Source organism: Daphnia pulicaria, chromosome 6 (genome assembly GCF_021234035.1).
Source record: "Daphnia pulicaria isolate SC F1-1A chromosome 6, SC_F0-13Bv2, whole genome shotgun sequence".
Taxonomy (NCBI): Eukaryota; Metazoa; Arthropoda; class Branchiopoda; order Diplostraca; family Daphniidae; genus Daphnia; species Daphnia pulicaria.
This window is the reverse complement of record NC_060918.1, coordinates 8,375,939-8,397,266: the sequence shown is the minus strand read 5'-3', so window position 1 is coordinate 8,397,266 and position 21,328 is coordinate 8,375,939. Positions and strand designations below refer to the sequence as shown.

Below are 21,328 nucleotides of genomic sequence, written 5' to 3'. Positions count from 1 at the left end.
TGTGTGCAGCAGTGTACATTGCTCCATGTTCGACTGTGGGGAGGGAGGGGAAGTTAGCGTTTGACATAATGATCGGGTTGTTACGCTATAATTGCACAATCCTCCGCGTAGTATATTTGGCTACGGTCGAGATTGAAACATGCCAAGGGTAAGACACCATCGTCTATTGTCTAGCCCATTACACGATCTTATATCTTTTTGGCATGCAGATAACAACGGCGGCCACCCCACGGAGTCGTTCTTTTGTACTTTTCATGAAGGAAACGCACAAAATACAGAAAAAACAGCAACCAACAAAATTGTAGAAAATTGTTTGAATCCAAACAAGTTCATTTTTTTTATCAACATCGCATGCTATGCCTCTTTTATTTGTCTCTCATTTTTCTTCTTAGCTAGATGATCTCTATACATGTGTTCTTCTGTATGTGAGGCAATCGGCTTAACTTTAAATAATCGTTGTCTGTTTCTTCTGGACCGGAGTGCTCCATTCGTTTACGTATAGGCATTATTTTATGCATTCAGCTAATGGTGGTTTTGTTGAAACATTTGTTAAGCGGTCGACTTCATTGGCGCTTGTAATGGCATTTGGAAGCGAACCAAAAAGAACCCAAATTAAGCATGGGGATATCGGCTGCATTCTCTCACTGTGCCATTCACACCAACAAACACCCACTTAAGGACATAAAGGGCACGACGCGGCCTGATGTAATTTCCAAAGAAATTTCCTAATCATTGCTGCCAGTTTAGATTTGCTTCACGAGCAGCATCACAACTCACATAAGAGTCAAGCGTCAGTTGATTCCTCAAATTCCTGTATCTATCACGTCGCCGACTTTCAACTCTCCGGCGTTACGCGTATAAAAGTTCACTACTGAAAAGAGAAGAACTGATGGATATAAAGGAGATGTGGAAAGTGGGGGAAAGCAAATGCCTAGTGACGTAAGCATCAGTGGCGATTTCATTTGTGGGCAGAACGACAATAATCGAATGGGATTCGTCCGGGGAAAATATGGAAGAACTAGAAAAAAAGGGGCGAGCAGTTGGAAACATGTTCAATTGAATTTGGCCAGAGACTAGCACAGTGGATAGGAATTGGACAGCATCATCATCTTCTATCCGGGGCCGAGCGGGGTGTAGCGGCAGGGAAAGTAGTAGTAGTAGTAGGGGGGAAATCAGATCTGGGTACAGCTCAATAAAAATACGGTGGAGGGTTGCCATTTTGCATGAGAATCAAAAAAACAGAAAGAGGGACCAGAGCGAGCAGAACCCAAAAGGTCTCCATCACGTGTATATGAATAGTTGAGTCCATACGTGAAATCCATCTCTATTCTATTCGACACGTTTCGTCCGCAGAACAGCTAGGCGCGTCCCTACGGAGAACGCTGAAAAGAACAGAAGGGGAATTTAATAATTCTTCTCCCAATCTCCATGCCCTGCTGAGCCCCTTCCTTCGTTCCTTCGATATACTACATGTAGACCCTCGTACGGCAACTTTTTTCCCGCCTATTCTCTACAAAACGAAAAATAAAAATCCATGGTCTCCCAGTCCATCGATAGCTATAATGTATACGAAATACGAATACGTAAACTGACTTCCAATGACATGGTAAATGCCTGATATTTTCTGCATTTCGACGAAAGCGCGTAGCTATACGAATCATTGTCGTCGCTCCTACATATCCAGAACTTCGATCAGGCCTATAACTTTACATCTCAGTCGAATAAAAATATATATATTTTTTTTGTTTTTTTACGAATTATCAGCCCGTCTTGGCGGCACTGCGCTGGTCATAACTTTACAAACATTCATCATGTAGCTATTATATTACAAACAGTCTGTGTTTAAATTTTTGGATCGAACCTATTTTTTCAACATCGATTTAAACATCTGACTACCTTAAATACCTTTTAAAATGGGGGTACTACGAAACGAAAATCAATCAAAACATTTTTTCCCCCGGTTATTTCCATAGGGATCATAATGATTATAAATCTTTCTTTCATTGGAAATGTGAAAGAAAAGCCCAAGTCAGTCGATCGACTGATGAAATTTATATCAAAGGACAGCAATTTCTCACGGGACCTTTTTATGTTCTCAACGGTCAATATACGGTGCGGCCAGATTGAAAAAAAAAAAAAAAGAAAATTTTAACGTTTTTCTGTCTGTTTTTCGTGGATTTTTTCGCCCGGTGGAATCAATCAATTGTTACAGACGCGTAAAATTATTTAACTAAATCCGCTCATATCTAAACTGCCATCACTTTCTAATTTCGAAAAAATGTAAAATTACCGTACTAATTATTGGACAGAAGTTCAAAAAGAAGCCCTTCAAGTTTTAAAGGTGTGTAAGTTGTTTGATTAACTCATCACGCAAATCCGCTCATCAAATAAATTTCATTTCAGGTTATCGTTAAGGTGAATTAATTTTAAGTAAAACAAAACTTTACAGAGGATATTGTTTTACTTATTTATTGATTTAAGTGATTAAGTCACTTCTTTCGCCATCTGTACGCCAATAACGGAACTCCTTACTCAAAATCCAATTGTCAAATTCAGTAGTCTGCTATTCTTGAGACAACTTGAAACGGCAACTCACGTGGAGAAACAAATTTAAAGAAATGGACTTTTCTAATGGTAAACAAAAAGCTGTTCATGACACGAAATTATACTATGTTACATTTTTCTTTATTAATTCTATCAGCAGATGAAGATCTACGATCCGACGAAGAACATGATGACTTAAATAGCGGACTAGAAGCAAGTCTCTCAGACGATGGTGATTCATACACAAAAGGGAGTAGTGATTCTGATTCGGAGGCGAATGAAAATGTTGATGGAAATCAAGAAGATCAGAATGTTGTATATGGAAATTTTGGTTGGGCTGATGCTATGTCTAAAGTACTCAAATCATCTAAACCGAAAGCCAAAAAGTCTATTATTCTGTCAAAAGCAAAAAAAGATGCAGACATATTGAAGATCATCTCAGCTCAAGAAATTAGTAGTGTATCGTTTGAGATTGATGAGGTGAAGAAAGAAAAAATTGTTGAAGATCCAGATGTTGTTAGAAGAAATGCACACTTGGAAAAAATGTTAAGACGACAACGAAGAAAAGAATGGGATCTTGTTGGAAGAGTTCTACCTTCAATAACTGATGACCGAGAAAGGGAAAGAGTTCTTTCAAAAATAGCCACCAGGTAGGATAGCTGAAATCTTATTCGAATATGCATTTTAGTATTAGGTTACTTTTATGTGATATTTATTTACTAACATTTGTTTCTTTAGGGGTGTTGTGCAGTTGTTCAATTCTGTGAAAATTCAACAGAAAACAATTCAAGACAAATTAAGAGAAGCTGGTCCATTAGAGCGGAAACGAGAAAAAGCCTTAAAATCTCTAAATAAAGCTGATTTCCTCGAACTGTTAAAAGGTGGAAAACATGGAAAAGGAGAGGTACATTGATAAATTTTTATTTTTGTAATTGTTCAAAAAATGATTTAATTATATTACCTCCAGGTAAAGACGGAACACTCAACCAACATCAAACAGGAAGAGGCAACGTGGAGTGTTCTACGTGATGATTTCATGCCTGAAGTGACAATGCGAGATTGGGACAAACAAAACAGTAGCGATTCAGAAGAAGATGCATAAAACATTTCACGAGTTCTTTTTTGACTGGTTTAATAAATTGTCAAATATAACTCATTTTTCCTATAATTATTGAAATAGTCACATTTATTGGTTGAAAGTTTTTTTATATCAATTTCTTAGATGCATTCCGTAAACGATTATACTTTTACAGTATCATTGTATCAACTATCAACCTTGGAATCGAATTGATACCTTTATTTATTAATCTGGTTTCAAACACAGATGCTGTCCAAACTATCTTGGTAAAAGCAACTAGCTTGTTTCAAGGGATTTTTGTTTTTATTTTCCCTAAAAATATTTTCTTCCAATAATAAGTCTTAACTAACACAAGATTAATCCTAGATCTTTGGCATAGGTTCAAACATTATTTCGAATATGAAGTATATTGGACGCACAACAGTCAACAATTACACAATACTTTGAACAATCATTATAGGCCTGAGTAGCACAATGTTTTCATTGGTAAGTCATAGTTTAAAGAACAATAATAAAAAAGAAATTATAATAGTTGGAATAAGATGGATTTAGTTAAAATCGATTGTTAGTTTATCTTTAGTTGTCCTCTAGATGCTGTTCAAATGTCTCTGATTCCGGATTTTCAGATCTGAAGTGAATTGCGAAATGGCTATTTGGAGAACTGTCAACGAAGGCAGGTACGCTTTGACATCTAAGAACCCGACCGCCCTGTTGAATGTCTTCTGCCGCACCTGAAATGTCTGCCTCCCGCTCTACCGTTACAGAGACGAATGGACCGCTGGTTGAAACAATCGGTCCATGGTTTTCAGAACGCAAACTTGCTGAATACATGGACTGATTCAATGCCAGTGAGCTGTACGTAGGTGGAGCACAGGTGTTTTCTTGGCCAAAAAGCGCATCATAAGGTGGTGGAAGAATTTCTGATCTCAAGAGTCTGGGTTTGACTAAGAAGTGATTGCGTTGTTGGTCACAAGCGCGACTTGAGTCAGGATGATGCGCGCACGTTTCATGGTGATGATGCGGAGACCACATCATCATTAATCTTGGATCGGATGCACACGAGATGCTTGAATCAAATGACGCTTGACTCCTACTTCTATTCCTCGATCTTCGCTTCTGAATCAATTTGCAGCAAGTACCCCAGCAGCAGTAAGTTATTACTAAGCAAAGGAGTATCAGCATCACAGTCAGAGCCATTAGTCCTTGGGATGTCTGTGAAGGGCTGATTTGACCTGTAATACAAAGAAGTTATTAATTAACAAATTCAATGTGCATAATTGGGAAAAGAGGACAAGACATTTACATAAAACCTTACCGTTTTCCAGTTTACAACTGTCTATTACTCATTGGTCAATATTTAATTTTAAAACAAAACAAAAAAGGACACGTCACCCTCCAACAAATTTCACGTAAAAAGTCAAAACAAAACATACCTGGCCAGAAGCGAAAATGTAGTTTTTCACGTGGGCTGCATCCATTTTTAAATCGAATGGTACAATTACTGCTGCTGGTTGAGTTTATCGCTATGAGAACTCCGTAATCGATTGACATGGAATCACCCATGGCCAATACGTCTACAGTTCCAGATTCGTCTTCCATCATATTTTCCATCGTAAATTGTTGACTTTTTTTTGCTTTTCTTATAACTCCGTACGATTTTTCTACTGGGTCCGCTTATGCTTGGCACTTCCAATTTTTGTTTTATCGCGGGAACGATACACTTATAACGATTTTCGAACTGGGTGTAAGCCCTACGACGTTCCGATTCGAATTGAGACCAGTTCTTAAAAAACATTTGATCCAGTGCTCTTCTATGCTCTAGGCAATGTTTAACCGTTTAACCTTGTCCGAAGCAAGGTCAGAAATGATGAGTATCTTCTAAACATCGCCAAACGATTCTATAGACCTTGGGCGGAAAGAGAACCTATGGATACTGCTTAAGCTATAATCGCCTAATAATGCTAAAAGTAACAAGCAAAATATTATTAATTATTCCCTCGGTGTGCACACTTCAACAACGTTAGGAAGAGGAAAGGGAATTACGGAATAATCACTTTTGGAGGTCGATACAAAAAAGAGGAAACAGAACAGCTTTTATGACCCCCATTGAATTTCGCTAAGTTCGTGTGGACCTTCCCGTTTTACGGTTTTAGTATAGAAGAATTTGATATGCACATTCCGCCTAAACACGATTTATAATGTTTATAAGTCGCCACCGTCCATTTTTAGGCTCCTCCTACCTTCTGACATAAACACATTAACCAGTTTTTTTTTAAAATCTACACCAACAAATTTATCCACAAAAAATTTGTTAATTTAAAGTGGTGAAACTAATGGATACTAGATATTTCATGGAGAGGATTATTGTTCGATAACTTGCCGTCGGCAACTGTATTGCCATTAATATGATTAAAATTTAGGTGGAGTAAGAAAAACCGAATTTTTCTTTAAACGTATTTAACTATTTATTAATACAAACCAAATCCAGAAAATCAAATCGAATTCAACAGAAGTCGAGTGGGAAGGGAGTCCTAGTTAGCAGTTTCGGCCCACTGCCACAGGAGGAAAAGTGCTGAATCTGCGCAACTCGAACTAGATATGACTTCGATCAAAGGAATTACTAAAATTTTATTTTTCATTCACAATTTTACCGATGACCTAAACGACTTTCTGCCTTCGAGTTTCCAAAATCAACTGATTCTCTTACATTTGGACATGCTTATAATGTAAATTGAAAATTTGAAACGATAAATTTATCAAACAGTGTTTCAAAAATTCTTGAAAAACGTGGATTGGGTTTCCCGCCAAGCAAAATTTTTTATTCTAAAATCAATCACTAATAGGGTAAAGTACCTAATTCGGGACAGGCCCGAAAATTTCTTATTTGGGACGAAATAACATTTTTCAGTTTAAAACAAAAACTAACCCGAGTTTCGATAAGAAAAGTTGCTGAAATTAAAGAAAATGAACGGATCTACGTTTATATACAACTATGTCAATGTAGCTGTACAAATTTTAAAGATATGACAAAAAATATATTGGGAAAAAGGACTTAGAAAAAAGCTAGATTTGGGACGTTTGCAATCTTGCAATATTAAGATATTTAGGGGTTATTTTGAGCTGAATTTAGTCTTAAAATAAAGAGCTCGACAGAATCTTTAGATTCAATGCATAGAAATGCAAGAAAAATAAAGAAATTTCCATCAAATCGAACTTGAAGCTTGCTGGCGATAAATCCCATAACACAAAATCGGGACACCCAAGTACACAAAATCGGGACAGTATAATGTACGCAAGATGGCACTAGTTGAACTGTCAAAATCAGGGTTTTACTATCTAACTTCTAAGTTCCGTCCTGGACGACACTTATTGTGAGGTCGAATATTGATGATGAAAGTTTTTTTCATTACGTCTTTTATGATTTTGTATAAGAGTCTTGCCCCTAATTGTTAATTCTATATAATTTTGTTAAGACACTTTCCAAAAAATTCTTGTGGCACAGTGGGTTGAGTGACTCTACTAAGAATCGCATTTATAAACTCTCAGTCGTGGGTTCAAATCCAAGTCATTTTTGATATTATTTCGGAAATCGCCTCAGGGCTGTCCCGAATTTATAGCACAGTAAGGATACCCGTAAAATAAATTTGACGGTCATTTCCCTTTGGTTTTCATCACCTGTTGAAGAGTTCATCAAATATTGTCGTATTCCGATGGCACAGTGGGTTCAGTCGTTGGCTGGGAACCACGTTATACTTTTGATTATTGGTTCAAATCCCAGGAAAGGTATTTTTAAAATTATTTCGAAAAACGCCTTAGGGCTGTCCCGAATTTATAGCACAGTAAGGATACCCGTAAAATTAATTCGACGGCCACTTCTCATTGGTTTTTATCTTACATAAAAGAGTTCGAACAATATCGATAAGTTGTATTGGCACAATGGTTTAGTGGCTGGTTCTAACGCAAGATTTATTAATCGATTATGGGTTCGAATCCTGTTACCAGCATTTTTTGAATTATTTCGGATATCGCCCAAGGGGTGTCCCGAATTTATAACACAGGGGTTAGCTAAAAGCCATAGCCATAGCCAGTAGTGTACCCGTATGTAAAAATAATTCGACAGGCAACATAATCTCCCCGATGTAGAAGACTTTCGTTGTTCTCATGGCTCAACGGGTTAATTGCTGACATAGATGACATTTTCATTGAATGTCATTTTCAGCCCCGTGTTCAAATTCAGAAGATAATTTCGATAGACTTCAGATTGAAATATTTTTTAAAAATAACCAAAGTAAGATTCGAACACAGAACCAAACCAAAAATTTCGTAAGAGACAGGCACTAAACCACTGTGTCAATACAACATATCGATATTGTTCGAACTCTTTTATGTAAGATAAAAACCAATGAGAAGTGGCCGTCGAATTAATTTTACGGGTATCCTTACTGTGCTATAAATTCGGGACAGCCCTAAGGCGTTTTTCGAAATAATTTTAAAAATACCTTTCCTGGGATTTGAACCAATAATTAAAAGTATAACGTGGTTCCCATCCAAAGACTGAACCCACTGTGCCATCGGAATACGACAATATGTGATGAACTCTTCAACAGATGATGAAAACCAAAGGGAAATGACCGTCAAATTTATTTTACGGGTATCCTTACTGTGCTATAAATTCGGGACAGCCCTAAGGCGTTTTTCGAAATAATTTTAAAAATACCTTTCCTGGGATTTGAACCAATAATCAAAAGTAAAACGTGGTTCCCAGCCAACGACTGAACCCACTGTGCCATCGGAATACGACAATATTTGATGAACTCTTCAACAGGTGATGAAAACCAAAGGGAAATGACCGTCAAATTTATTTTACGGGTATCCTTACTGTGCTATAAATTCGGGACAGCCCTGAGGCGATATTCGAAATATTTTAAAAAAATGCCTTACCCGAGATTCGAACCAACGACCAAGAAAGATAATCCAATTCTCAGGCAGCCACTTATCCACTGAGTCATGGGAACATACAAAAATAGGGCGATCTCTTCAATGTATGATGCAAATCGTAGGATAGAACACGCAGAATTAATTTTACGGGTATCCTTACTGTGCTATAAATTCGGGACAGCCCTGAGGCGATATTCGAAATATTTTAAAAAATGCCTTTCCTGGGATTTGAAACATGAACAAAAAACGGTAACGGTTTCGTTATCCGTCACTCAATCCAACGTGCCATGAAACACTGTCGAAAATGATCTCTTGTGTAATACCGTTGACAATAGTCGTGCAATTCGGAATAAGAGGGATGCTGACAGTCAAATATGTTGATTAACGTTTATTCATATAAAGACACTTTTAGATGTGAAGGGAGTCGAACCCTAACCTGTTGTACGTGAGATTGATAGGTCAACATGCTATCCGTAAGACCAATCGTGTGTTTTGATTTCTGTTTTCATTACTGTCAAAAAGTGGTTGTTGCTACACAACCAACGGTAGATGGCGCTGGCGACTGTCCCGCATTTGGTTTCTTTGTCCCATACTTTTTATCGGTGTCCCCACTTAGGAAGGTGTTCGGCCTATACTAAAGCATGCGAAACGGCAATAGCCAAAAAGTGTCCCGAATTAGGAACAATACCCTAGGCCAAATGAATTAATAATTAAAAAATATATCTGTCTGTATTTTAAAAGTTGTTTGTGCTGCCTTGCCTTCTACCCTTCTACCAGTAATGACTGCTTACTGTTTAGACTGCGTCTGACCCACCCGCGACAATCGTGCTCCTTTTGTTTTCAAGTGTCACTTCACTCGCGTCTCACGTTTAACTTATTTTTACTTGATTGATCTGAAAATTCGGAAATACGGATTTCCCGCTTTCTATCTACCTATCTATCTTAATAAGATCTTCCGATTCGATAGTTTGGGGTTTTGCAAAAGCATGTGCCAAAATAATCCTCGCGACTGAAATCATTACTATCAAGCTTCACAACTAATTTAATACTTGAAAGTTGGAAATTACATCATTATATCAGTAAGTAATCACACCTTGACTGGTTTAAACCCAATGTGTGTGAAGCAACAAACAAAATATTACCAAAGTGTTTTACTACCACAGGGCACAGGCTGATTCAAAATCTTTATTCCTGTCCTAGAACTAGAACATACATAAACAATAATCCTAAACATTGAACATGAATAAAGATTTGGGATTAATAAGTTCTGCATCGCCAGATTCATCTGTTTCCCCCAATATAAGTGAAAGAGCTGAGAACAAACTATGTTTAGCAAACTCATTAAAACTGGAAGGCAACACTTTTTTTAAGCAAGGCAATCTAAAGGAAGCTATTCGCCACTACCACAGGTTAGAATTTACTAATTTAGCTAATAGTGTTTCATTTACATTTTAATTAAACAAATTCTAGAAGCCTAAAAAATATTCTTCAATTAAACAAATAATTATTAAATATTTTTTTGTGTGCATGATCTTTTTGTCTAACTTTAGAGCATTATTATACATCAAAGGTGTAGAAAGTGATGGATCTAATATGTTACAAAACTTAAGTGCTGCGTTCACAGAAACAATGAAAACCAAACATTTGGAAGAAAAAATGGATCCTAACATCATTGAAAGGAACACACAACTGAAAATTGATTGCTACAATAATTTGGCAGGTAATCCTACAATTAAAGATGTGTTGTTTGTTTAATAATAAACTTTTCAAATAATTAACAGCGTGTTTGCTGAAAACTGAACATCCTGATTTTGATAAAATTGTGTTTTATTGCGATGAAGTCATAAAATTAACTTCATGTAATCCTAAGACTCATTTTAGAATGGCGCAAGCCCTTTTTAAACTTGGCGATTATAATCGAGCATTAGAGTCCTGCCAAAAGTCGCTAGAAAACCAACTTCAACAAGGTATAATATTTTGAATTGTTTAAATTAATATTTTACCAAGTATGCTAAAATTTCCCACCTGTCTATTCATGTGTATGTATGTATATATTATAACTTTCTTAGATTCCCAAGTTATCAGTTTAAAAACAAGCTGTCTTGCACACCTTGCCAAGCAAACTTCACAGGAGAAAGTTTTGTATAGTAAAATGTTAGGATTGAAAATGAACAAACAATAATTTTAATATTGTTAAAATTACCAAAAAATTGTAATATAAAAGATTTGTGCGTGGTGTTCAATACATACTTTACTACAAGAGCTACAAGTTAAATTAATGATTTTATAATGAATGAATGAATTCATAAAATTTCTAGTGCAGGATTGAGACCTAGTTAATAGTGTTGTTGGTAAAAACGCCACTGGGTGTCGGCCTTCGAGATTTATGTAGGGCTGCGTGGGCCGGACCGCCGGTTTATTGCGAAGTCAAAATTTTGTATAATGGTTTCATCGGATAGTGGACATTGGACAATACTATATCGTAAATGAAACCCGTCAAATACAGATTATAGTAGTTAGTTAAGTGCAAAAACTTTAATATGCCCTTCAATATTTGGTCCGTTTCGCACAGCTGTTCCGCATTTTAAGCGTTTCGTGTTTCGCTTTCGCAGTTTAAGGGACAGCCAAGAACAAATGACAAACGACAGTCGCCTACGATATTTGTAAACAAACCGTCTAACAAAATAAAAGTTATAAAATGAACACAAACACCAATAGATTTGAAAATCTGCTCAGACACGTAGTTTTATACGAAGAATTGAATAAAAGATAAATGAAAACGAACAATAGCTCTGTTAACGCGCGATAATTCTGCATTTCTGCCCAATTTTGCAGCCTATCACCATAGACTACGAAGTAAAGACGGCGATCGGCTCCATAAGCCTGAGAGGAATCGTCCAAAGCGATGCTTCTGCATGCCGGTAGGGGTCAGGTCGTACGGACTAGGCTGGTGATATTCGTTTTCCTGTTTCCCTACTGTTTACGTGCTTCACACACACGCATTTTCAGGTATATAAGATAGAAAAGCAAGCTTATCAGCTCTCCGCGAAGGGATAGTCGTAAGCCAGTTGAAAACTGTCTTAAATGAAAAATTCAGGGCCTATTGTTAAGTCGGACTTTTTGCTTAATGCTGAATGCTATCCTAATTTTTCAGAATTTTTCTATAAATTCATTGTTTTTTCTATGAAATTTTGTGAAAAAAAATACTATCGCGAAATTTTGATTTGTCTGAGTCATGGTTAACAAAGGGCATGGGTCAAAACAATATTTTTATTCTAAAAAAAGTAAAGCTATAATGAGACTTGAACCATGGCCCTCTTCATGATCATGCCAGCGCTACAACCAACAATCTATTTATCGCATTTTAATTCCATCCATTATCAAATGAAATTGATTGTTGTGCGACAGTGTCGTGCTTTTTATTGAAAAATTTTTCATCACGATATTTCGTCAGTTCCGAACCTAGACTACACATACCCTATCCCATTCACGCCGTGTTCACGATAAACGATGTTGGTGGGAGGCGGACTTGAACCAGTCATCTTCGCCAGAAGCAAAGAGCAAAATGGATTCCGGCGAAATATATTTGCAGGATAGAGGGTTTTCACGAATAGCCTACGGTGGTAAATTTGCACGACAGAGGTGCACTTTTATCAAATCAAAGATTGCGTCACCACAGCGATGCTATGGACATCTGGTGGTGATTTATTTTGACCTAAATTGTAAAAGTTGTAGTCGAAACCACCAGATGTCACTAGTCGTAAAACAATTATTTTATCAGTTTTTCATTAATTACGGGAAAACTAATTAAGTAAATGAAATTATTTTTGTTCTGGTCGCACCGCATATTTTTTGTGTAATTTTTAAGACCAAAAAGTCCGAAATCTATCGTGAAACGTCCGAGCTATAGAACGTTACAGACAAAGTGACATGGCTTTTTTTTTCTGCGTATGCGATTATTAGCTTCGCCCTTCGGGCTCGCAATAATTCATATGGATTTTTCGATTTAATTCCATAATTTTGTATAGCCCTTCCCTGTGCCCCTTGAATTTTTACTTAATTTTACTTCAAAGTTCGGGTGTATAAAAAAAAGGTTTTATGTGACCCCCTTTTCCGTATGAAAAGAGCCCTCACAACAGTGTTGCGCGATTTCTTTTAAAAATCAAATATTTAATCTTGCAACACTGTTGTGAGGGCTCTTTTCATACGGAAAAGGGGGTCACATAAAACCTTTTTTTTATACACCCGAACTTTGAAGTAAAATTAAGATTCTTATTTTGTTGGTGAATACTTATATATCCGTAGGTATCGTGTTTATGATTCTTATTTTGTTGGTGAACACTTATATCATGGTATAGGATTCTATGGTACGCGTTCTTCCCAGAGCCGTCGACTGCCAAACCGGACCGAAAACTGGAATCGTCAACTATCGGCAACTCTGGCCGGGTGTGTAACTAGAAGGCCCATTTTAACATGGAGTCTTATGGGACTACCTATTTTGAAGCCCTGCATTTCTGTGTTTAATTTTTTTTTTCAATTTGTAACAATTTTTATTGTATGTAGAATAAATTTATATACAAAGTTCATGTAATTTATTTTTAGTTAAGAATGTCGAAGTATTTTTTAAAAAATACTTCGACATTTTTTTCTTAAAATTATTTGTGGTCTAAATGCCATATTTCTGATTTTGGCTTGGATTTTTATACCTTCATCATTTTGGATCCCAAATATATCCCTCCTATTCCACAAAATAAATTGTGAAATACTCGGCACATTTCTGGAGCACTCTCTGGCCTGGATTCGATAACGATTCTCCCCAGCAAACAATCGTTTCTATTGGATTTAACATCCAAAAAGTAATTCGTTCTAGTGGAGTGGCTTCGGTGTAAAACTGGAATGTGCTGGGGAACTTGTACCGGAAATGTCTGCATCTGATTACTGTCTGTTTTTTCATCTAGACTAGTTCGTTCCTCCTGTTGTTTCTTTATTTTAATGCAATTTCCATTAGTTTAATTTGTGCAATACATGGGTTCAATTTAAATTTTTTAAGATGTACGGTAAAGTTCTTATTCTACTTGTTCGTACTTACGTGTTCACCACTGTTCTCCATCTTTAATTGGTGTGAGTTCCACTGATTTATTTCTGTTTGTAGTTCTTTATTTTCCTATAAGGAATATTTTTAGATTTAAAGTGCAATATATATCAAAGAACCAGGTACGTAAACAGAAATTAAAGCAAAAGTTGGTTTTAAAAATCAACACGACGAAGCAATGAGACGATGAAATACCTGTTCTATTTGTTTCATTTTCCTTTCATAAGTAGCAATAAGCGATGATTTTTTGTAAAGTTCGTCACTAAAATATAAGAAATTCTATTATTATAATCGGAATGAAATGCACGTTTTTTTTATTAAGTTTGTTCTTCTCGACATCAGTATAAAGCCATTATGTCTTTTCAAGCCGTTGAATTAATAGCCTGAACCAATTAATGTTTCATAAATGGAGATATGAGAGATTCGTTGCCTTTTCATTTTTAAGATGACACCAACAAAAATTTGTTTTATCTCGTCATTTTCGTCACTGGTTGATGATAGATTCCCAAAGCATGGCAAGCAGATTTCGTGATGATTCTGCAACAATAAAAAATTCCATCAGATTATGCTCAAGTGTTTGTTGTATATCATCCATAATTTTAGGTTGGCTCCGACAATAACATCAAATATATATTGTTGATTTATTATACGGTTTAATTAACAACTTAATAGGTTACCACATTACAGATGAGACATAACTTTATGTTGCACGGATTTGGAATAAGAATTTTAAATAATTGGCTGCAATTATTACAGGAGAATGGTTGTGCTGCTGAACTACTGCTATTTCCCATTTTAAAACCAGTCAAGACTCTGCCGTTTACAAATTTGTTCTAGAAGTGTAAATAATAAATGATTCAGTTGCGTAGCGTGTGCATTCAAAATTCACCACTGCTTGATACTTATCTGTCTGGGTGGATTCTTTTTGACAGAAGATAAGATTAAATTCTCTCCCATGTAGCACAGTGATATAGATTTGATAGCAGAGATAGGAGTATCATGGGACACGATTCTCTCCCCTCCATATCCAGGCATTAAAATTGGTATGTTATTTTCGTTGTATTCTCTATCCCTTTTACTAGTCCTCGTTTTTTCATTTCTTATTATATAGTTTTGCCAATATGAATTTTTAAAGCTGTTTTACAAATTGTAACCTCAAATAACAACTTACTGATTTAGAAATTACAAAACGTGAATTTCTGATCTAGAGATGATTGTTTCTGTCGTTGAGACAAAAAGTTGTTTGGAGATAGGAGCCGTTCAGATCCCTTTGAATTTGAATTATGTATAGATGCATTTTAGTATACGTTTGAATTATGTTTACATTTTACTGGAATATACCATCGAACAAAGTCTGCAGTTTCCCTGTGAGACAAACAAAACAGTGAGACAAAAAGGTAGGGGAAGATACACTTAACCTCTCGAATAAGTTTTGGTTTCCCACCGGTACCCGATTTCCTTTTGAGTTCCCCGCTTTCACGGAATCATTGGTGCCCATGAGGGACGGCAGATTTTGAAACATCTAGCGCGGCGGAAATTTCTCTGAAAGATATCCCCGCTGAAGAAAGCACAATAATTCCAGCGCTTTCTGAAAGACTAACGTGCTTACGACTAAGATTGGGACGAAACATTATGTCGCTGATGCCCAAGAATGCTGAACTAACTATACATATAGTGGAATAGGTAGTCTACTTAAATGATGGGGTAAGTGTATGAAAAAAAAGAAAAAAAAACAATGTTGTGGAATATTGTGGACACTTAGGGAAGGGACAGATTTTGGTTTCTAAAATCTCTATCCTTACCTTCGTCATATGAGTAACGGATTTTGCACCCTTTTCTACCCAAAAATGGTTGCACTTATGAACCAAGGTAATTTTGGTTTGCGTGCCGAAATTGATGAGAGACAGACCAAAAAAATACAAGGGGAATATTTTTTGGCCAACAATATTCATTTATACACGAGTTCAACAGCGATAAGGACATGTTTGCTACGGAGTTCCAAAATCATTCATTTTCATTTTGGAGAAACACCATTTTAATTGGTGAAAATTATATTTCTTTGGTAAATTATACTTAGAATTCTCTACTTTCTTTTATTGTATATCATTTTGATTATTTGTTTATTTCTTTTTTCATTTTTATTGTATATTATAATTTAATTCTTTTATTGTCGTCTGTTATTTTCAAATTGAAGCCAGAGGAAAAAATAATATCGCTACCCAACTTTGGATTTGCTCGACACTGTGTTTTCACTTGCGGGACGGTTTCTCGCGATTAGCCCGATATATTGGCCGTATTGAAGGGAACCTCAAATCGACCAAGTATCTCAAAATTCTGGAATGGGCCAGCGAGGGTATTTTCTCAAGAAATGTGGCGCATTTACCTACAGTCCTAAACCTTACCACAGATCCAGATGAGCCGCAGCCGAATGGTTTTCTTCAGGTTACCTCAACTTTTTGTCTTGGCCGAACAATAGTCAAGACATATTCCCGCTTTCCACCTTCTGGACATATTTTATTCTAGAGTTGCGTATGACGGTTGATGTAGTGGGAAATGTAGAACAACTGGGTCCGTAGTCAATTCGGCCCCAAACTTTCCGCACCCAACTTTTCCAGCCCCCAAGTTTTTTATTAAATCGGGCCAGAATTGTAAGAAAAACAGTTCCATTCCGGTCCCATTATTTCCGGCCTACAGTCAAAGTTTACTGAAAACGGGAATTCAACGCTTGCTTGGGTAATTTATCTTACTTTCATGAAAAAGGAATGAAAAACAAAAAAATTCCCTATTTAGTGGGAAATCAGCTATGCTGTTAACCTGTTATGAATGATTGTCCTGCCCCTTGAAGACAAATTAAGAAAAAATTATCTTATAATCCAGCACGGCACACCTCCCTCCTGGGGTCCTCCTAAAAGGCTCTTAACCTCCCAAAGATGAGAGTGGTAGAGGCAAGAGGTATTGGAGAAGGTTGATGTTCAATATTTTTACTTCTGCGTAAGGAAGTCCCAGGGAACCAAATGTGCTGTTTGGGATTGACTGAGAGCTTCTCAGGTTCGCCTCTTTATATGGTAATACTTGTGTTCATTTTTTCAAAGGATCACTAGCGTTCATTATCGTATTATCAGAGTTTCTTTCCTTTGGTCATCCTGTTAAACTAAGGGGTGCTCTTTATCCCTCACCCGAACTAAAATGTCAGCTTATCGCCTCATGACGTTGAAGTTTTTTGTTCGTTAGTTTTTTGGAAAAAAAGAGTTAAGTCTGTAGTTTGGAGACCTTAAAGAGGGTCTTCTTATCTATCAAACAAGAAAATCAACTTTTTGTGGGCTGCTGTTTCTTCTTTCTCTTTGTTCCTTCTGCATATTTAACTTGTGAGTATAATATAGCATGTAACAGTTCTAGACAATAGAATTACTCTCCACAGTGAGATTAAACTACAATACGTAGTTTTAATATTATATTATAAGTACTTAAACGAGAAGGCTCCTAGTTACTGTCTCACATACTACAGGTAATATATCCATATGAACAAAGTAAGAGCCATGAAATTTTTAATGAAGTGTGGCTATACAGGTGATGAAGACAAATTGCTAAACCTAGTAAAAGACTATAACTGTTTCAAGCTCACTATGGCGACGCGCTTCCGCCGTCAATCGCTCAGCTCTAAGCCGCTCAGCCGATAGGGTCCTTAGCAGTTTGGCAATTGCGGCCCGTCTCACGTCGGGATCAGCCTCCTTCGCTTTGCGTTTAACTTAACTGACGCGATCCTCGATGGCTCTAAGTGTTTGGGCAATCAACTCGCCAGCTAGCGACGTAATTCGGACTCCGCGTCATTTACTGGCAGATGAGAGACGGGGAAGAAGAATCCAATTTACTCATCAAAATATAACAACGGAAATGGATGAATACGGACCGTGTGAATGTTTCCTCATTCTTCGTCGCCTTGGAGGATGGGAAGAAGGAGAGACAACGCCCCATTAGGCCATAAGTCTCTGCAGAATGAATTTTACACACTCGTAACCCCTCTCCCTTACTGAAAGATGCCAGTTTTAGGGAATTACAGGGGAGACGACGTGGGAAAAATTCTTTAAAACAATTTCAAGTTGCTCTATGTAGGAAAAAATTTCATGGATTTTTCCTTTTTGTACAAAAATTTTAAGAAATTTTCTTCCATCTTCATATCTTTTTTTCAGAATTCTTTTATTCGAACTTTGGAATCAACTACAATTTTTTTGAATGACTACATACCCAGATAGCACACTGCAGTGCCATAGACGCCCAAAACACGTCACTTTGAGACGTCTGGGATGTACTTGGCACATAGCAGATTCCCAAGTTTACATTCCTAGGACGTCTTTTACGTATGGCCAATGTCCGCTTCGCCGAGATCTCATAGCGGTCCTTATCCCGTCCCATTGGATGGACTTTACACGTACTTGGGACGGAAAAAGGATCTCAAGAAGTCATTAACAATAAATCTTTTTCTGGACTCTGAATTTCGTTCCTTTTTTCTTTCCTCTTCTTTTTCTTATGAGTGTTTGCTGTGCCGACATTTTTTCACGAACGGTGATCCGGATATCCGGACAAAGTTTATTTGTCAGAGTATGCAAAGGGTTACCAGGCACACATCATAATTCGACTGCATATAACCATCATAGTTGAAGAATTCTGGAACCTGACCCGGGGATCGAACCCGGATCGTCGTGGTGAGAAGCCAGTACTATACAGATGGGCCACGAAATCATATCTGAGTTTTGAAGATAAAGCTAATAATGGAATTTTAGAATCCAACTTTGCCGCGAAAAGACAAAGACAGTTTCTCCGAAATTTTCTAAGTGTCGAGAAGGAGCCAAAAAATAAAAACGGGACGCATCAGAGACTTCTACGAGAGGGAGTAAAAAATGACGTATCCGACAAGATTAAAATGAGTAACGTGTTCAAATAAGGGCTCGCAATGGGACATCTTAGAGATTCCCCTGTGCCCCTCGCACCATCCGCACGGCTTTGGTCCCGCCTTGGGACAAGAATTCCTATCTGGGTATCTTTTTTTCGTACGGGAAAGAGGGTTGGGGTTACTTGGAACACCTCATTTTATATATTTTTAGCTATAATTAAGTAACATTAAAAAACTGAGATAGCCATAGTATAGAAATTTTTTTTCTATCCATTGGTTATGCACAAATCGTGTAAAATAACAATAGCGGGGTTGGATGGGACAGGGGTTCGATGGGACAGGGGTTGGATGGGACAGAGTGGTTCTATGTAAGTTCCTGAAATGCCAGAAACATTTCTTTTAGCCGATTTAGAAAGATTAAATAGATGCCTTTAATGTTCATTTGAAACATTTTCTTAACTGTATATATTTAAAAAGATATAGGAAGTTACACTTGGTGTTATTTTATTTTTTTTGTCCCATCCAACCCTGCTCTCCCCTATAATGCATTTGTAAAAAAAATGTTCTTCAAAACAACCATTTTTGTGGGGATGGACTTACAATTGCCGTAGGCTTTTTTAAAATCCGCCCTTTTTGGTTGGCCTGAATCTGTCCCAAGTAGCTCCAATTGAAATGTTCCGTTTTAACCCGCATGACTGATTTTTAATTATTAAACTATAACTATAACAGCTGCACTAGTCTGTCCCACTTTAAGTTTTATTTTTATTTTTTACGGCCTTTGAAATTTGGTTGCGTTTCTTAATAAGAAATCCAAATCCAAAAAATGAAATTTAAAATAATTTGCCCATACCCCACCACTTGAAAAACATGTTTTTTTACCTCAAATTTGTTTTAAAAATTTATAAAAAAACTTTTTCTTATTAATAGTTGGCCTTTTAACATTAGGTGTAGTATAGTGTTCTTTTCAATTGCTCCAAATGTCAATGAAATAAAACAAAACTTGATGACGCTCACCAAAATCACCCTTTTCGTATTTCGCCTTAAGGCCCTAAGGGCAAAAGAGGGTTGTAGTCAGCCGTAGGCAGTACGAAAAGGGTGATTTTGGTGAGCGTCGTCTACAAATTGATCAGAATTAGGCTACGCTCATGAAAAATGGCTGAGAGCCCGTTTTGAAATGGGAGGCGCTTATCTGAACTTTGAATTAGAAATACACATAGTTAGGTTCATTTAAAAAATATTTTAAAAATACCATAAGAATCAGCGTAAAAAACTGATTCTAACCAGGTATGTTTTAAACAAATTGAAATTTCATGCAAAGACCCTATTATCAAAAATCCTTTTGGATTCTGAGAGAGGGATGAAAGGGCTACATTTTGAATCAATTAGTTTTTTTGTAGAAACCGAATATACGGCTAAAAGCGATGCAGTCGGAGGGAGAACCTTTGGGTTTTCGTGATATTTCACGATTTTCAATCCCGATTATCTCGGGAACGAAACAAGATAAAAATCCGGACTTGGCTCTTCCCTACCAAGACAAGTTTTTTGCTATCGAAAAACGGTTAATACAGGGTTGTAGATCTTTTTATGCTGATCATTTTTTATATATGGTTTAGGGTGTGCAAATGAGCGGGAGTGCCCGTAAAACGCGTTCAAAGTTTCGAGTTTTACGGGGCTGACGCGCAGCCCACGCCGGCCAGAAAGGGGGTCGAGCGGGGGGGTGGCGCGTACCCATGGGAGAGGGGTGAGTGAAGGGGGGTATACCTGGGCCATACTATACGAGCCCATGTTTCCCCATTTGCTCCCATGTCACCGGTGGTCTAATGGTCAGCATCCCGGGCTGATATGTTGAAGGACCGAGGTTCGAATCTCAAAAAAGAGAAATTCAAAAACAGTTGAAATTTTAAAATTTTAAAATGGGAATAGCATCAGTCACTGCTATATCATGCGGTCATATGTTGCATTACATAAAGCTATGTTTGTGGGGAGCTACCATACGGCTCATGCTTTCCCTCATCTCACACATGTCAACCGTAGTCTTATGGTCAGCGACCCGAGTTGCCATGCCAAAGATCCCAGGTTCAAAACTCGGTCAAACTAATTCGATTTTTGATAAATTAAATTTAAAAAGCTTCCCGAGTTGATGGAAGTTGAAGATCGGTGGTAAACTGGTAACTCACGACCGCGACAAGAGCGGGAGGACGTGACCGTGATTACGGAGAGGAGAAGGGGAGAGGAGAGAGATGACCCAGAGCTGCAAAATGAATATAATCTAACGTTTTTTAAAAATGTAATCCTCGACTTCTTCGGCGATGAAGAAGTCGAGGATTACATTTTTAAAATGTTAGATTATATTCATTTTGCAGCTCTGGGTCATCTCTCTCCTCTCCCCTTCTCCTCTCCGTAATCACGGTCACGTCCTCCCGCTCTTGTCGCGGTCGTGAGTTACCAGTTTACCACCGATCTTCAACTTCCATCAACTCGGGAAGCTTTTTAAATTTAATTTATCAAAAATCGAATTAGTTCGACCGAGTTTTGAACCTGGGATCTTTGGCATGGCAACTCGGGTCGCTGACCATAAGACTACGGTTGACATGTGTGAGATGAGGGAAAGCATGAGCCGTATGGTAGCTCCCCACAAACATAGCTTTATGTAATGCAACATATGACCGCATGATATAGCAGTGACTGATGCTATTCCCATTTTAAAATTTAAAAATTTCAACTGTTTTTGAATTTCTCTTTTTGACTTGGCCGAGATTCGAACCTCGGTCCTTCAACATATCAGCCC

At 37.3% G+C, this 21,328-nt stretch overlaps 4 protein-coding genes across 8 annotated transcripts; 2 read left to right on the top strand and 2 right to left on the bottom strand.

Annotated features, from left to right (window-relative positions):
* The first annotated feature begins 2,525 nt into the window (after positions 1–2,525).
* On the top strand, positions 2,526–3,712 carry LOC124343061 (RRP15-like protein). 2 transcript variants are annotated; one of them, XM_046796179.1, is made up of 4 exons: positions 2,526–2,634; positions 2,705–3,194; positions 3,283–3,448; positions 3,512–3,712. In XM_046796179.1, exons 1-4 carry the CDS (start codon positions 2,619–2,621, stop codon positions 3,644–3,646), a joined length of 807 nt encoding a protein of 268 aa, XP_046652135.1. In that variant the 5' UTR covers positions 2,526–2,618; the 3' UTR covers positions 3,647–3,712. The 2 variants fall into 2 exon arrangements, with proteins under 2 accessions (XP_046652135.1, XP_046652134.1); XM_046796178.1 differs by having other exon boundaries at positions 2,528–2,634; positions 2,702–3,194.
* A 486-nt stretch (positions 3,713–4,198) lies between these two features.
* LOC124342063 lies at positions 4,199–6,460 on the bottom strand. Its single transcript, XM_046795034.1, has 2 exons — positions 5,056–6,460; positions 4,199–4,854 (listed from the first exon to the last, which is right to left on the bottom strand). The coding sequence occupies exons 1-2, from the start codon at positions 5,231–5,233 to the stop codon at positions 4,199–4,201; spliced, it is 834 nt and encodes a 277-aa protein (XP_046650990.1). The 5' UTR covers positions 5,234–6,460.
* A 2,883-nt stretch (positions 6,461–9,343) lies between these two features.
* On the top strand, positions 9,344–10,822 carry LOC124343067 (tetratricopeptide repeat protein 9A-like). Of its 3 annotated transcripts, none has more exons than XR_006919116.1 (5): positions 9,344–9,639; positions 9,840–9,969; positions 10,111–10,280; positions 10,342–10,527; positions 10,630–10,822. XR_006919116.1 is itself a non-coding variant. In XM_046796188.1 (5 exons), the coding sequence occupies exons 2-5, from the start codon at positions 9,800–9,802 to the stop codon at positions 10,740–10,742; spliced, it is 639 nt and encodes a 212-aa protein (XP_046652144.1). In that variant the 5' UTR covers positions 9,344–9,639; positions 9,708–9,799; the 3' UTR covers positions 10,743–10,822. The 3 variants fall into 3 exon arrangements, 2 of the variants coding, with proteins under 2 accessions (XP_046652144.1, XP_046652143.1); XM_046796188.1 differs by having other exon boundaries at positions 9,708–9,969; XM_046796187.1 differs by having other exon boundaries at positions 9,345–9,639; positions 9,724–9,969.
* Positions 10,823–13,229: 2,407 nt separating this feature from the next.
* LOC124343066 lies at positions 13,230–14,531 on the bottom strand. 2 transcript variants are annotated; one of them, XM_046796185.1, is made up of 5 exons: positions 14,330–14,531; positions 14,083–14,189; positions 13,848–13,914; positions 13,650–13,724; positions 13,230–13,542 (listed from the first exon to the last, which is right to left on the bottom strand). In XM_046796185.1, the coding sequence occupies exons 1-5, from the start codon at positions 14,444–14,446 to the stop codon at positions 13,261–13,263; spliced, it is 648 nt and encodes a 215-aa protein (XP_046652141.1). In that variant the 5' UTR covers positions 14,447–14,531; the 3' UTR covers positions 13,230–13,260. The 2 variants fall into 2 exon arrangements, with proteins under 2 accessions (XP_046652141.1, XP_046652142.1); XM_046796186.1 differs by having other exon boundaries at positions 14,407–14,527.
* Between the last annotated feature and the right edge of the window lie 6,797 nt (positions 14,532–21,328).